This window comes from Hyperoodon ampullatus (genome assembly GCF_949752795.1).
Source record: "Hyperoodon ampullatus genome assembly, chromosome: 6".
Classification (NCBI taxonomy): Eukaryota; Metazoa; Chordata; class Mammalia; order Artiodactyla; family Ziphiidae; genus Hyperoodon; species Hyperoodon ampullatus.
The window spans coordinates 3,999,371-4,016,128 of NC_136919.1; the positions used below are offsets into that span (position 1 = coordinate 3,999,371).

The following is a 16,758-nucleotide window of genomic DNA, read 5'->3' on the forward strand; positions in this document are numbered from 1 at the left end:
CGGTTTTTGGATCTGGCATTGAAATGCCTCTTCAGTTTCCCTTCGGCCACCCTCTCTTTCATTTACCTGGCAGCGTGTACTAACCTGAGGGCCAGGGTGCGTTCCTCACTAGCTTTATTTTCTTCCTTTTCCCCGCAAATGGTTGTGTCCTTTGAACCTGTGCAATATGAGGCCAAATTTAATCCTGGAGTCTAACACACCACCCGCCCCTTTCCTGAAGCTCAGGTAGCTGGGCGGGCTCTCCGTGAGCCCAGGTCATTGTTGGCATCACAGGTAAGTCTGGTTTTGTCCCTTTCCAGGAGGATGTGACACGCAAAGCTGACCATCTTCACATGAGAGCTTTTACATGAGATGTTGTCACTGCTTTTGGTTCTAACATCCATCATCTAAAGCCGCAGATCTAGAGAAACAATGGTTTATTCTCTCTTAAGTTCTTTTGGCAGTTCTGATAAGCTTCCTAGAAAGTTCCATGTGAACCAAGGTCTGTTGTTGGAAAAGTCTGGAGCTGGCACTGTGGAGACCATGCTCCCCTTTGGGGACGCTCTGTCCCCCTGCCCCACTACCTCTTGCTTATGTGGCGTTTGCTCGAAAGCTGGTACTGTTCTGATTACAGGCTGGGGTGTGGGTGGTCGGCGTGCTCTCTGCAGGAGGGAGGATGGTGGCTGGAGCAGCTCCCTGAAAAGGAAAGTGCTGGGGATGAGGACCTGCCCCTGCAGGCGGGGCGGTGCCAGCTGTTTGCCTCTCTTCCCCGTCCCGTGTGCCTCCTGTTTACGTCAGCTTCTCTGGGATGCTGCAGCAGAAAGGCTCTGAAGGTCCAAAGAGTTTCTTCAAAGTTTTGTGACCATCGTGTCTCAGGCTGTGAGAGTTGCCTCGCTCTAGTAGATTCTAGACCACCAAAAAGGTAACAGCTTTTTCACACCAGTGCTGACCTTCAGGGGCCGACCCTGCAGGGGGCTTGATGCTGCTCCCCTTGCACATGTTGGTCGTGGCAGAGCCTTAAAGCAGAGTCCTGGAGAGGGTTGACAGAGCTGACTGCCTGGACCCAGTGGGCTGCCTGCACGTGCTTGGGAGAGGTGTCACAAGTCAGAATGTGGGTCGTGGCGGAGAATCTGAACTCAGCTGGTGCCCCTGAAATGAGTGCTAGAAGCCTAAGAATTGTTGCCTAGTGATCCAGCCGAGGCTGAGGCAGGGGGAGACTGGTAGGAAAGAGCCAGTGAACTTGGCTTTGTTCTTTCTCATCTTTCAGTTAAAAGTGTAGAAGGGTCCATCCATGAAGAGGGAAACGGCAAACTGAAATGGTACGAAACTTTAGTGCGTATGGAAGCTTCCAGCACATGAGGGTTAAAGTCTGTTTTTTAAAGTGTGGCAATAAATATTCTAGCCTCCTAAATAACCAAAGGGAGCTAGAGAATGAGACTCCATGTCACCATGGCTGTACTGGCAGACCACCTCCTTGGGACAGGATTTCTGGGTGTGACTGATGGATCCCAGCTTGAGGGGGGGTGTGTGCCCGACTGCTCCAGCCCAGCGCGGGGCCAGCAATTGCCGCTGGATGCCTGATGTGGAGTATTAATGACACCATGGATGTTTAATTCAGCTTTTTCCAAAGGAAGGCTTAAAATCCAATACGTTCTGGTTTCCTATTACAGTTTTATTTAGAAAAGGAAAACATGAACAAATCCAGGAAAAGAAAAGTTACAAGGTAACTATTAAAACTGTTTTCTAAATGCTTATCCCCTCCTCAAGCCCAGGAGATCTGTGCCACAGAACAAAGATACCAGGCACTTAAATCAAAGCCTTTACCCTAACTGCAAAAGCAAGGAGGCCAATGTAAAGAAAGAAAAAAAATTGTTTAATGGACAGATTGTAAAAATACAGGGAAGAAGGAGGCAGCGTGGTAAAGTGGACTGGGGCCCGGGCTGGAGGCCCTTGGCATACTCCTCCAGCCGGGGCATCCGTTTGCTCAGCTTTATAACCATGGCTGACCCAGCAGCTGCACTCAGCTTCCTTTGGGCTCCAGGAGGCCATGGATTTTATTCAGCCAAGGCTGGGGGATGGAGGCCTGGAGTCATGCTGAAGTTACCCAGCCTGAAAATTTAGGCTTTTATATTGCAAAGGACTTGAGTCGATAATAAAGTTTGGTTTGGTTTTGAAAATGACAGACTTGCCAAGAGTCAGCAGGTCACTCAATTATGCTGCAGTGAGTATTTTTAAGGATGGAAAAGGTGATAGTGGTAGAGGAGCTCCCGAGAGAGAATTCAGGCCTGGGAACAGGCAGGGCAAAGGCAGTAGAACTGTCACATTCAAGGCAGAGCCTGTATTCACAGACGTTAGGGTTAACCTCCACTGGAGTCGCTTGGAGCAGGCTTGCCTGCTTCAGAGCTGTTTGGCCAGTGTCCATAACCTGTTCCGCTCACCACCTGACACTAACCAGGGTCAGCATAGACCCTGAGAGAAGATTGGAGTCTGCTTCTTGCGAGCCTTGGGAGCGTGAAACCTTGTTTTAAAAGGGAGCACTACAGTGTCATTGCGGGGGGTGGGGGTGGGGGCGGGAGGGGAGATGGTAGCATGGTCTCCATAGAGAAACTGAGTTCCTGAATCTACTGCAGGTAGATAAGTACATGGGTCTCTATCAGACAGAACTTTCATGGATTTTAAAAAAGCTTTTGACAAGGTTCTGTCACAAGTCTATGAAATTTGTTACTGTGGAATTGGAAGAAATATCTGGTCATGAATAAGAAAACTAACTGAAATCCAAAGGTAGGAGATGAAGACCATTTCTTGGGTCGGAGGTTTCCTTGGAGATGAGTGCTGGGACCAACCATATGAGGTGGGTGGGTAGATGTGACCTCCCTAGGTTTGTCAGCAGGGTTTTTCAGGAGGGAAAACTGCCCAACCTTTGGGAATAAGCTGCTGAAGGTTCTTATTGGGCTCTGTGAGTGGAGAGAGAAATGATAGATAAGCTGCTTTGTGAGCCAGAATATATGTAATGTGTTTAGGTGGAAATAGTCCAAACTCTTCTTAAAAGGTAAACTGTTACAATCCAGGAGAATGTCCTGGAAGCCACTGACAGTTGGAAAGATTAGCCCACCGTGCCACCGTGGCCACAGAGGCCGGCTTCCCACTGGGCAAAACCAGGACAGTGGGAAACAAAACTCCAGACCTGGGCCGTCCCCATTTGCAACAGCACATGTAGTTCCCAGTGTTTTTGTTGAGAAAGATAAAACTCTAGTAGTTTTGTAAAAAGGATAAATAAGATGATCATGATGATGAGGGAGGGTCCGTGGAGACCACAGAGGTTCAGACTCACAGTCAAGAGTAAAAAAATTGGGTGTTTCTGTGTAGAGAATATAACAAAAGTGCTATGACCAGTCAATGTGAATTTTCACCAAATACTAGAACATACCACTTGAAGCCAGAAAGAAATAACTGAAGAACAAGTGAAAGACAGTACTACATGGAGATGCGGTTTTTCTAACCAAAAGCAGTAAGAGGTGTTAGAAAGTGTGGACAGGTCTCAGGAGGGTTTAGGCAGACTGAAGACTCAGTGCAGCGCTGCTCTCGAGGTGGAGTGCCACCCACCTTGTGCGGATGCTCTGAGAAGCTGCCGTCTCCTCAGAGTGGCTCCGGGAGCAGCCCAAGCCCACCCAGAAGCGTGTGTCTCGCATGGGGAAGAACGCTGTCTTTCGTGGAATGACCCAAAATCGGCATGTCTCACTCTGGGCATTTTCACTGTTCGAGGTACGTGCGTTAAAATTGACCAGCCACGAGTATGCGAAGATGTTTGCGTATCTGTTTACATCCAGAGTTCTCTGACATGTGCCCTTGCCCTCCCCCAGACCACGACAGAGGAATTGATTGCACTTGATTAAGCTTTTCTTTATAGATGAAAGAACACATTGAGGTTGGGGCCTGGCCCCCGGGCTGCTGCTGTGACCCTTATCCCCACGTGGCTCGTTTCCCCGTCCGTGACTCTGATGTGCCCCGGGGAGCGGTGTTTCCGTCTTCTCCACTCCGTCCTGCAGTCTGTATGTGCCGCCCTGAGAGAAGATGGCTGTAGCTACAAGGGGAACCTGCCTGCGATAGTCGAGCACCTGGGCCCACGACGGCTTCTGGCCTTGAAACGAGTTAACGATGGCAGAGGAGCTTTCTCTCCCACTTCCCGTCCCGGTGCCACAAAATTGTCCATCCTCGGGGATAAGTAGACTAGGTGAACCATTGGAGTAGACCTTTTAGAGGAGACCCTTCCCCCCCAGGCCAGCCCCTCCTCCCTTTCCCACCTGATACAGTGTTTGGACAGGAGGGTACGGCGCTGCTCTTGGCAGCAGATACTTTGGCTTATTGAAGAGGCAGCCAGGCATTTTGCACTAGGAAGAATCAGTGATCACTTTTCAGAAGACGTCTATGGACCATAAATATATCGTGGAGGCACAGATTTTGCTAAGACATAATCTAGTTTTGTAACTCAATCATGGATCAACCGTATGTGGCTAACTTGCAGTTTAAAGGGGTCCCATCACTGAAAAACAGGTTTTTTTTGGCTGACTGCTTTTAGCTCAATTTAAGAAAGTCATCTCTTGTCAAAAGGTTTACACCTTCCCGTCTTGATCTTAAAAGCATGTCAAACAATCCACGTCAGATGCCATAAATGCGCACTGCAAGAGGAAATGGTACAATCTTAGTGAATGGGAATTGGAATCAAAAGGGTTTGCTGTCCTTCTTAGAATGTTCTAAAATGTCAAGGCAGTTGCTTGTGTTTAACTGTGAACAAATAAAAATTTATTGTTTTGCACTACTTTGCTGTATTGACATGAAGTGACTCATGTTGGCCTCTGAGGGGCATATAGGCAAAGTAGGAACTTGTCCAGAGATGGAAAGCCTCAGGGTCTGGATTGGTTGGTTACCTTGGGTGGCTGGAGGGGGTGCTGACACGTGGAATCTGGCTTTAGTCCCTGTAAGATCCTTTTGTTCTGGCAAAGAGCCACAAATCCTACCTTTATCTGCCTCAAGTTCACGCTCTTCCCACAAAGTGTCATGGTGGTGTGGGGGGAGGTGACTGGAGCCATCTCTACCAGAAAGCTCTCAAAAGCAGGTGGCGGGCCGGGTCTGCACAGCCATCCAGCCTTGCTTTTGGTGTGTGCTTGCCTCCCTAGGGGTTGGCCGGCACATCGGGTTTAATACAGCCCTTTTGGAGGAGCGCAGGCGGCACCGAAGTGGTCAAACGCTTACAGACCCTGAGCCTCGCCGATTGTGTCTTACGAGTGTGCTGAGGAGGGAGTGCAGCTCGCGTCCACCACCTTCCCTACGCCGTCAGGTGTTTGGAGGAAGGAAGGAAACTGCCTTTAAACGATTGCAAGATCCACCCCGGCCTTACTGGGAAAGGACCAGTGGTGAAGGGCTACGTCTGCAGTGTGGTTTTCCACTGCTCGCTTCTGCCCAGCTGCCCTGGAAGTTGGTCGGTTCTGCCCATTTAACAGCGGGAGCAGCTCCTTTGTGACAGGACGTCGAGGTGGCAGGTGTAAGTTTTGTCTGGAGAATTCAGATGTTCTTGTCTGAGTAGGTCTCTGACTATACAAGGAGTTACCGGGCTGGCCTTCTGTGGGCCTTTGGCAGGAACCTCTTCACAGCGGACCCTGTTTGGAGCGGGGTGTGTTCCCCTCCACAGAGGTAGCACTTTGCTAGTGGTTTTGCTTGTGAGGCTACTGCCCAGCATCTTCTGGGGTCTTAGGGTGAATGTCGTTTTCTTTAAGGGATAAGTCCCAGGAAACCAGGCCAGGCAAAGAGGTGGCAGAACACTTTTTATTCTTGACTGTCGCCCCCGAGGAAGCAAGAATACAGAAGCTAAGTCGCCCCCTGTGAAGGCGAAAACCAACAGTCAGACAGCACTTCTGGCAAAAGCTCGGAAGCCGGTGACACGTTTTACAACGTCTGGGCCTCAATTGTGTTGTGAAAACCAGGTAACTGTCCTCGGACGGGAACCACAAAATCAGTTCTTCTGGCTTCTCTCAGTCTCTCTCCCAAGTAAAGGAGAGGCAAGGCGGGTTCGTTCCCCTTTGGGCTTTGGTCCAGAGACCAGATCACACTGAGCGGTTCAGCGTGCTGCCCTCAGCATCCCGGGAGGTGGGAGCAGCCCTGTCTTGCCGAGAGTGGTGTCTCGCCTGTGGCTGCCGCTGCGGCGGGAAGGGAGCTGAGTGGCCTCCTCCAGCTGCACGGCTCAGCTGGGAAGGCTGGGCCTGGGCGGGACAGTCGGTGCCCTGGCCCTTTCCCGGCCTCCCCGGGACACCCTCTACAAGCAACACTAAGTGAGGGTCCTCTTCATCCATATGGAGCCTGACGCTCGGAGGTGAGGAAAAGTTAGAAGTTCCAGCACGAGAGGGAAAGAGGTTCTCAGTCATACATGGGGTGGTCCCCTTGGGGGTTAATAAGTGGCAAAGACTGTGGGCACCAGTGAAAATGGATCAACTAGTGGAAACCAAGCTTAGTAGCAAAGTGCCCCACGGGACGGGATGGGACAGGATGGGATTGAGATCAAGCAGGTCACCGGCTGAGTTACAGTTTCCCACCAGCTGGTCTCCAGGGCAGTTCTGAACACTCTGTTTTGCCCCTATAGGTTTGAGGCTGTCCTGTGTCAGTTGCCCACACTTGTCTTTTCTTAGCCGAGGCTGGGTTCCTGTGGCCTGGGGAGCACGAGCGGCTGCCCTGGTGGCTGCCTGGGGCTCACTCACGTGCTGCAGAGCTTTGCGGGGCAGCTTCTCCGAGTGGGCGACCCATTCTTTCATCACGTCTAGGACGATGGGGATGAGGCTGACCACGCCTCCACAGTGGTTCCTGGCCTTGTGGCAGCTGAGGTAGTTCGCCATGTCGGGAGGGCACCTGCAGGGAGGCAAGAGGGGCCGGCTGAGCCCTGCCCCAGGGACTCCCGTGCCGCGGCCCAGACCTCGGGCAGGGGTTCCTAAAGCTGCCCCCGCTGCAGAACCCCAGTGGGAGGTTTTAGAGCTGTGCGCCCACCAGGCCAGGCTCTCGGTGCCAGACATGGTGGTTGAGCGGGTTTAGGGCCCAGGAGCCCCCAGGAGATCCCGGTGTGAAAGGCGTGGGTCATGAGCTGTGGAAGCCTGCTCTGATCACTCCCAAGTACACCGTTTAGCCCCTCTGACTCGTCTCACTGTAGTATCTAAACAGCTTCCTCCAGAATTTGGTACTCTGTGCTGCGGATTCCCCAGGGCTCAGAATTAGGGAACCACGCTGGTGGTGCTGACATCCATGGGACTGGACTCCAGACATCCCACTTCTTCCTGGGCTTCTGGGAACAACTGGTCTGTGACCCCCTTCTCCTGGCCTGGTGCAGGCTCCAGCAAAAGGATTTGTGTCCTACTAAATCTGGGCCTCAGAATCCCTCATTTTCAATAAAATGATTTGTTGGGTCAGAGTCAGTCCACTAAATCAAGGGGCCTAGGACTTCCCAGCCAGGGGCGTCTGGACAGTCATCTGTGACTCACCAGCTTAGACGCACCTGCCCTCTCAGCAAAAGCCCACCCTTCCTCCAGGACCCCTCCTCTCCCGTCCCCGACCCCTCCCCCCTCCTCCCACACGCAGGCGCTGAGGCCTCGGGAACCGGGTCAGAAGGGTCTTACTTGGCTCGCAGGCTGCTTAAGTCTTTGCTTTGGCTAACGAGGGTCTTGCATTTCTCGAGGAGGTGGTTGGTGACGGGGGTGCCTGAGTGCAGTGCCTCAAAGTGCTGGCACAGCTTGCCGAGCTCTGTGCAGATGTCCAGGAACACGAGCGGGATGCGCCGGTCTGTGGAGTTGCTGCAGTAGTGCTCCATGTAGCTCTGCACCTGCGCTGGCCCGCGTGGAGTGGGCCGGGAGGATCCGGGATCACCTGCCTTGGCCCTCCCAGAGTCATGAGGCAGAGGCCAGTAACGTGTAAGCATTCGGGTCTATAGACAGAGAACATCTTGAAGTGTCCCGGGCACCATGCAGAAGGCTTTGCAGGCTTGAGCTCACTCAGTCCTCACCTAAATGCCATACACTGGGTACCTTTTTAAGTGCTCATTTTACAGATGAATACCGAGGCCCAGAGAGGTGAAGTGCCCTGCTTGTTCACCCCAGCTCGAGGGCTCTCAGCCCCATACCTCTCACCAGTCCCAGGCACCTAAGCCAACACCTGCAGCAAAGAGGGCTCGTCCCTGACACTTTATGCCATGGTCCCACCTAGAGGACCCACTTTGAGAACCACTGGTTTGGGCCACCCAGACTGAGGAGCAAACTAGAATCCTTTGTAGTTTTGTTATCCTGTGCTTCCAAGGCTAGAGAAAGGAGGGACAAGTCAGTAAGTAGAGCTGGGAAAACAATGATCTATGTGAGGAAAAGAATGTAGGCTCCACATCACGCCATAGACAAAAATCAACTCTAAGAGAATGGAGAGCTTAAATACTAAAAGCAAAATGAAACCTCCCATGTGAACATGTCTTAGTGGGAGGGAAACCTTTCTTAAGCCATAAACGGTGCTAAGAATAGTGATAAAATTGATCTAATTTCAACTCCTTTCCTTGGGGAGCAGTGGGGATCCTCCCCGGCTCAGGACTCTCTCCACACCCGGAACCCCCAGTCACTCTGGATCTGGGATCGGGCAAGGGCTGGGGAGGAGTTGGCTGCAGTCCAGGCAGGACTAACTGACCCATCTCACATGGTCCTGCTCTCCACGGTCGGGTGGCAGGGGGCGTCGCCTACCTCCTCCAGCACCCAGAAAGTTCTAAGACAACCAGGGTTTTCCTGCTGCCACTGGTTGACGTTTTGTCGCTAGGGATGTCTCCCCAAGTGACCTCAAGTAGCTTCTTCCCAAGTACAACAGCTTTGTAGGGGGGTAGAGGTTTTTGATACCCACCTTGTAGGCCCAAACACCCACACACACCTGCCCTGGGGTCCGGGGCAGGGCAGGGTGTAAGGAGGAACCTGCACTGTGGTGTAACTACAACAGAGCAGCGTCACTGGGCTACAGGTGTCAACAGAGCACCTGTCACAGTGTCACAGGTGTGTGTGCAGGTCACCTTTGGATACCTCAGTCTAGGAAGGGCAGGGTGAGGGTTGAGAGTCAACACACATGGGGCCATTATCTACCAAAAGCCTTCTTGAACCTAAGGCAAGGAGGAGTGGGTCGGGGTCACTCAGCCCTGATGTAGATTCTGAGCAGAGGTGGGGGGCATCTCAGGTGCCCCTTCCTGATACTGAAAACCTGTTCCATGCCCCTGGAAGTCTGAACCTTTGGGGGCTGGGCTGAAAAGGATGCAGCCAATTTACTTTCAAATAGTTCAGAGGAAAGAGGGTACATACAAACAAGGGTGCACCCTAAATATTACAAACTGATGTATCTAGGTGAAAGTTATATGGGTGTTCGTTTTCTGTAGGTTTTTAAAATTTCAAGTTAAAAAACTGGGAGAAATTTTTACAAAAATTAAAAAAATTTTTTGAAGGATGCTGCCAGGCAAGGGTTGCACAGTCTGCAAATGTGACTAGCAATGTGCGTGGCAGGTCGCAGTTTCTAAACCGCAGTGGAACCCAGTGGCTGGGACCATGTGCATCTGTTCGCCATACCTCCCTGTCCTGAGCCCAGGCCGACAACACCAGGTGCCGACGGAGTGGGTTCTGCTGATGATCTCATTAAATCCGCACAACAGCCCTAGGAGGTGTGTGCTGCTCTTTATACATTTCCCAGATGAAATGTATAAAGAGAGGTGGATCACTGGCCCGAAGTCACAGAGGTGGCATGTGGTAGAGCCGGGACTCAAACCCTGGCCGGCTGAGTCTTGAGCCCACACTTTTCAACCGCTTTGCCGTTCACTCACATATTTGGTGAGGGAATGAGTGAACGGCTCATCCACCAGTTAGGATCTGAGTCCTGATTCTGGCACACGTGCACTGGCCCTCTCTGGGCCTTGGGTTTTTATTCAGCGTTCAAGTGAGGGGACGAGGCCTGGCCCCGCCCACGAGCCCAGGAGCCTCCACCTGCCCGATGCTGGAGATGGGCCAGATCTTGTCGTGGGCATTCTCCCTGCAGTGCTCCGTGGCAGCGATGAAGGTGAACTGCTGCTGCTGGAAGAGCTGGTACTTCTGCTCCACACTTCGAAGGGATTCTTTCACCTCATTCATCGTCCTGTCTGCTCATTCACAGGCAAGGAGGAGTCGGTGCAAGGAAGAGGAGAGTCTTGAGCTCCCAGGGCCAGACCCGCGGATCCAGCTCGGGGGTTGTGAGATGCCCACGGCCCCTCTCAGCGGCGCACGGGGCTGAGCAGCTCCCCACAACGCTGGGGAGCAGGGACTATTTTCATCCCCATTTTGCAGAGAAGGAAATGAGGCCCTAGGAGGCTGTGCACTTGCTCGAGAACCCGGCAGGCTGTCCGCGACGGAGCCAAGCCCGACCCAAGCCCATTTACCCTCCAGAGGCACGTTCTTTGCCGTGAAACAAGACTTCCTTCCCTCAGCTGTAGACATGAGTTTCTCCGGGCCTCAGTTTCTCCAGATTGTGGGTGTGTGTGTCTCTCTCTCTCTCACACACACACACGGCCTCCAGCACCTCCCTGTGGTGTCAGCAAAGGCCGGGATGGAGAAATGTGTCACAGCATGTAAAATCTGTGATTTTATCAGTTGGGACCAAATTGTTGTAAAACATCTGCCACTCTGCAGCTGGTGGGAAAGTCTAAGGATTCCTTCCAGGCTAAGCAGGGGAAGGGTCGGCACTGAGACCCTTCTAGTCGAGTCTGAGGAGATGCCGTTTCCCTACTCTGTGCTCGGGGCAGGAGCCCTGAGTTGAGGTCTGCCCATCCCCAGGGTGGGGTTGGCCGCTGGTGCCCCCTCCCTGCCTCCTGTGGAGTTTGCAGGGATGACCCTGATTGGAAACATTGACGCTGCGGGGAGTACTGCCTTTTGGTGCCTCACAAACTGTCCCAATGTCATCCAGGAGGTCCACGACGTGTCCAGAATCTCCTCTGAGCAGAGAAAGGCAGTGGGTTCTGCCCTCCATATCATCACAGTTTTGCTGAGCACGCGCAGCATCCTTGAAGGTGCCACAGCCGGCTGTCCCTGCACCACAAGGCCCTGGCACACATGGAGCCCAGGCTTGGACGTGCCCCCTGTCAGTCAGAGGAGGCTGCGCTGAGGTAGGGCCCCAGTGGGATGCTGCAAGTGGAAGGTGCCAGAACACTGGGGTGGGGGGTGTGTGTGGAGAACACATCCAGGCTTCCTGCCAGGTCCCAGGTGGAGAGGAGGCTTGCTTTCTGCTGGGTCACCCTCAGCATCCTCACACAGCAGGACCGGAATGAGGGAGTCTCTGTGGTAGGAGGAGACGGCATCAGGGGGATGAAAGGAGAACAGACCACCAGGTGGCCTCCACGACACGATGGGAGGGGTGAATCAGAGAACTTCGGAGGTCTGGGGAGCTGGAGCTGGGAGCCGCAGTCCTGGGCTGGGAGCTAAACGCAGCCCTGCTGCCATAAAGGAGCCGCGCCAGGGAATTCCCTGGCGGTCTGAGCTTTCACCACTGAGGGCACGTGTTCAATCCCTGGTCGGGGAGCTAAGGTCCCGCATGCTGTGAGGCACGGCCGAAAAAAAAAAAAGGAGCCATGCCAGGAGGGGGCCCGACAATCATGCCCCACCAGCCCAGGTGGGTCTACTGCAAACTGAATGGAGCAGCTTCAGCGGCAGTGTCCTGAGGCCACCCCTGGGAGCCGTAGCCTGTGTTTGCCAACAGAGCAGCGCAGCTGCACTGGGGACAGGCCTGGTACAGGGCCACGTGGGGCAGTGGCCTCCTTCTACTCAACCTCCTCCCCATTTAGCACAAGCTGGGAGGGGAGCCGGGCTGTGGGGACGCCGTGGGACCCGCTGTTTGTTGAACACGTGCCACAGCCAGCCAAGGCCCCCTGGCCCCATCCTGGAGGCAGAAATGAGTCGACCCGGGGTGCAGCGGTTTTCTGTCACCTCGCATGGAGGCAGGCTTACCAGGACCTGGCCTAGGGCGAGGAGAGCGAGGCCCACACCTCGCTGCAAACGGTAAGGGGGTGCCAGAAACGCAGCCATCAAGATAGGTAAACGCAGGCGTGATGTGCCCTGAAAGAAGCCAGGGCTGCTGAGGGCTCGACCTCCTGGGGGAGGGAAGGTTTGAAAAGAAGGCCGGGGGCTTCCCTGGTGGCGCAGTGGTGAAGAATCCGCCTGCCAAGGCAGAGGACACGGGTTCGAGCCCTGGTCCGGGAAGATCCCACATGCCGCGGAGCAACTGAGCCCGTGCGCCACAACTACTGAGCCTGCGCTCTAGAGCCCGTGAGCCACAATGACTGCGCCCACACGCTGCAACTACTGAGCCCGCGCGCCTAGGGCCCGTGCTCCACAAGAGAAGCCACCGCGATGAGAAGCCCGCGCACCGCAACGAACAGTAGCCCCTGCTCGCCGCAACTAGAGAAAGCCCATGTGCAACAACGAAGACCCAACGCAGACAAAAATAAATAACTACATAAATAAATTTATAGAAAAGAAAAGAAGGCCGGCTTTGGAGAGGAGGAGGGCAGGTGAGCGGAGGGGTGGGACCCTGGGCAGAGGGTGGGAGGAGGGAATGTCGTGAGCAGGCGCAGGGGCGGTGGGCAGGGCGAGGCTGAGGGCCCACTGTCAGGCAGAGCTGTGAGAGCGAACCCGGAAGCTTCCAGCCAAGGAGGTGCAGAGCCCTCCAGGCGTTCGTTCATTCGTTCATTCATTTATGCTGCAGTGCCTACCAGCTGCCGGACACCTGCAGGGTGCTGGGCCGGATACACGGCATTGAACAAAATAGACAAGACTCCCTACCCTGGAGGGACTTTAGGAATGGGAGGCGGACAGTGAGGAGAAGTGAAGTGAACGGTAGTTTAGAGAAGGAGAAAAGCAAGCAGGGAAGCCAGATGGGAATGGCCAGAAGGGCTACACAGTCTGCAAGAGGGGCATTTGCAGGAGGTGGGTGGGTGCAGGGCAGGGTGAACTGGAGCCAAGATGCAGCCTTCAACGAGATCCCAGATGGCTTGGGCCAATCCTCCTAATAACAGCCAGTTTGATGAGGCTCTAGGTAAACCCTGGACAGGCATCACCTCAGATCCTTGCTACAGCCCTTTCAGCGGGGTACCACGATCACCCCCACATGACAGATGACAAAGCCGAGGTCAGGCAGCTAGGATGGGAGCAAACCGGCTTCCCCACTCAGTTTTGCCCGACTTTATTTAGCCTGGGATCTTAACTTGGATACCTCCCTTCCTTCCCCCGCCCCCCAGCCCCCAGTGATGGTCCATTAAGAGAAACACGCCAGATACCAGATTGACTGTGGCTGGGGTGGGGGTGGAGAGTGGACACCAAGGGCCTGCACTACCTAGACCCTTGGGCCTCGCTTCCGCTCGAGTGAGACTGTTCCCTGTTCCCCATCCCAGAGCAACGAGGACTAGCATTCAGGGGGCTGCCCTGTGTGCCCAGCTCCCTGCCACCCTCCTGGAACTGCCAAGTTCTCTAGGGATACAGCAGCCCTACCTTGACTGGTGGCCCCAAGAGCCCCTGAGAGCAAAACCGACTTGGTTCTTGATCCTATCGACTTGTGACATGCACACCAGGAGTATCGTGAGAGGAGCTGTAATAAGCTATCCAAAGTGATCGTCCCTTGAACAAGAGTCACTGCAGCCAGATTGGTCTGGATGAAAGGCACAGGGTGCAGGCACTTCTTGATCTGGGGGAGGAGGAAGGAAAAAAATGATTACCCGATAGGTTTTAGGCTTTAATTGATTTGTATTTTTTCAGGCTGCTAAAGAAGATTAAATCGTGGTATGAAAAGCACCTAGGGCTTAAAATAAATGAGGAGGAAGGCAAGTCATTTCAGAAATGTCCAGGAAGCAAACTGAACCTCTCCAGTGCAAATTGCAGGCTTGGTGGTTTGTGTTCTTTGTTCAGAGTGAGGCAGCTTCCTTTTCTTCCCCAGCTGTCTTTGCAGTTGAATTTGACAAGCCTACCAAAGTGTGTACGTGCTCTGAGAAGGCAGTTCTGAGGGGGAGCGAGCCTCTTCCCCTTGGAGGGCATGTCTCCGGGCTGGTAGCTGCTGGAAAAGGCCTTGGCTAGGAGTCAGGACGGCTAGTTCCAGCCTGGCTCTACCTTTAACAAGTGACCTTGGCCTAGAATTTCCCCCTTTCCAGGCCTCAGTTTATCCATCTGTAAAATGAGGGAGTTTGGATTAGAGGCTTTTCAAGGGCTCTTCTGATTCTAATGCTCCATGATTAACAGCTGATGGGGAAAGAGGTCCAGAAAATGGAAATGGCTCAGGTAACCAATTTTTACCGTTCTGAGCCTCCAATTTCTCACCCGTAAAATGGGAATGAAGGTACCTATTTCTCAGGGTTGGTGCAAAGATTAAATGAGATATATTACTAATAGTAACCCCTATGCATTGTGCACTTACTACACACCAGTTACTGTCTAATACTTCTGACATATTAGTTCATGGAAACCTTCCATAATCCCCACTTAATAGGGGAGGAAAGTGAGGCACAGAGCAGGCTTGCACAGCTAGTAAGGGCGGAGCCAGGATTTGAACTCTGGGCAATCTGTATTGACTATGCCATACTCCTTCTCCATAATGTTCACATTATGGTAGCTCCTCCTAAGAACAGCAACGGACAAGAGCTAGAGCTCCCAATTCAGTGCCGCGTCAGATACCAGGCTGCCCACCGGGGATTAACACGATTCGCAGACCTCCTTCCCCCCTCCGCGTCCCACCCCAACTCTCTCTCTCAGGGCAGCGGCAGCAGCGGCGGCCCCCTCCATTCTCCAACCCCCTCACCCTCCAGTTTCCATTTCCAGGGCTTGGGTGGGCCCTCCCCGGGCCTGCTTTAATCTTGCTTGTCCTAGAGCGGCCTTCACTCACAGAGCGCCCTGAAGCTGGAGTGTCTCCGTGCGTGTCTGGGACCCCGAAGGGGCGGGGAGGCCCTTCCCAGGGCTTGGGAGGAGGGGTGGGTAGGGTGGGGAGATCGGAGGTGAGAAGGGGCGGGGCCGCGGGCCGGACTGTTACCGCCGGTGCCATAGCAATCGCGTCACGGGGCAGCCCCGCCCCGCCCCGGGAGCAAGTGGCGGGGTCTCGGGGGCTCAGAAGGTGCAAGCTGGGCTGAGGGTTTCCGACCGGACCCTCGACCCTCCCGCCCCTTCTTTTTCAAGCACCCTGCCCCACATCTACTCAGTGTCTTCATTTTAAAGATGGGGAAACTGAGGCCCTGAGAGCAGAGCCGGGGTGGCTCAAGGAGCTCCTAACGCCTGGGCCAGGGCGCGTTGACGGAACCAGAAGCAGGATCCGCCTCCCGCCCTCTCGGGGGCCGACGTGCCCTCGGGGTGTAGTGGGGTCTCTCAGCACAGGGGGGCCCTATCAGGGGACACCTCTGACCCCAGAAAGCCACAGCTGGAGGAGACTTGAGGTGCCCCGCTGGGGGCGCGCAGAGGGGCGCGGACGAGGCCAGGGCAGGGAAGCACTTGCCCCAGGCGGCTGAGCGCGCCGGAGAAGGAGCGGGCGCCAACGTCAGGTGCCAGCCTCGCCGGTGGGCGGGGGCGACGCGTGCTGATGACGCAACGGCGCGGCACCCCTGGTGACGGCGGTCACCAGGGAGCGGCGCGCGCTGATGACGCAGGCCCTAGCGACGGCGGTCACCAGGGAGCGGACGCGTTGCACGGCGATATGGACGCGACCACCGCCCCGCACCGCATACCCCCGGAAATGCCCCAGTATGGGGAGGCGAACCACGTCTTCGAGTTGATGCAGGTGACCCGGGCAGCCCTGCCCTGTCGCGACACCAGGCGGTGGCCGGGGAACCTCTTGCTGCGGTCCGGCCGCGCGCCGGCGACGCCGCATCAGGGAGGGGTCACGTTTGTTACCCAAGAGGACGCCCAAATTGGGTTGTTCGACTCCTGTGCCATCGTATCCCAAGGGAGTGCTCGACCGAAAGATGCTCCCTGACCCTCCCTGGAGGGAGGAAAGGGGGCAGGCCATGCTGGCCATGATTTGGTCCTGGCCCCGCCCCAGTCAAGTCCATGATCTGGAAGAGGTCCCTTCCTTTTCTCAGTTCCCCCATCTGTGAGACGCCAGGTTGCAAGAGGTGGTTTCCAAGGGGCTCACCTGGTGCTGACAATTTCCAGGTCGTCTGCAGTGTTGGTTTCTGAGCTGGGGAGTGTCTGCGTTGAAGGTGGCCCTCTCCGTCCTCTGAGAGGGCCACCTCCTGGGACAGCAGCCCTGTGGTTTGGACAGCAGCATTTCGTCCCTGGCCCTTTCTCCTCAGGGCCAAGAGTTCAGGGCACCCCCCAAGCCCTCATCCTGAGTTCCTGACCTGACCGACCCTGTGTGACCTTAGGCAAAGCCGTGCCCCTGCATGTGCTCCAGGTTTCCCTTCTGCATCTCGTGGAAGTAAAGGCTTTCAGAAGCCGGACTGGAGGAACTGTCAGTCACTCCGAGGTTCTGAGGGCCAAAGGGAAGCTGGATCATTTGTCTGCTCCTCGGGGTATACCCCATCCCCAGAGGCACCTCCTTAGTGATGCCAGTGGCCATTTGAGCCTCTGACAGCTCTGAGAGAAGAACTCAGACTAAGAAACCTGAGTCTCCATTCCTCCAGCAAACATAGGCTTCCTTTGGAAAGTGTTAACTGATAGAGGGCACACGAGAGATTTCTAAAACTGAGTGGCCAATCTAAGTAAAGAAGATGGCTAGCTGAGTCCTAAGTCACCGGGTGGTGGG

The 16,758-nt window shown here is 54.5% G+C and overlaps 2 protein-coding genes across 2 annotated transcripts in view; one reads left to right on the forward strand and one right to left on the reverse strand.

Annotated features, from left to right (window-relative positions):
- Nucleotides 1-6,549: 6,549 nt before the first annotated feature.
- SPACA9 (sperm acrosome associated 9) lies at nt 6,550-10,145 on the reverse strand (the record flags this gene model as incomplete). Its single annotated transcript, XM_079706354.1, is given in 4 exon segments — nt 6,550-6,608; nt 6,611-6,873; nt 7,632-7,834; nt 10,002-10,145. Coding segments are annotated over 4 exon segments (669 nt in total).
- Nucleotides 10,146-15,693: 5,548 nt separating this feature from the next.
- AK8 (adenylate kinase 8) overlaps nt 15,694-16,758 on the forward strand; it is a 132,160-nt gene continuing 131,095 nt past the window's right edge. The window contains exon 1 of the mRNA XM_079706415.1: nt 15,694-15,792. Coding sequence (XP_079562541.1) covers nt 15,709-15,792 — 84 coding nt within the window. The 5' untranslated portion in view covers nt 15,694-15,708. The remainder of the gene's footprint in view (nt 15,793-16,758) is intronic.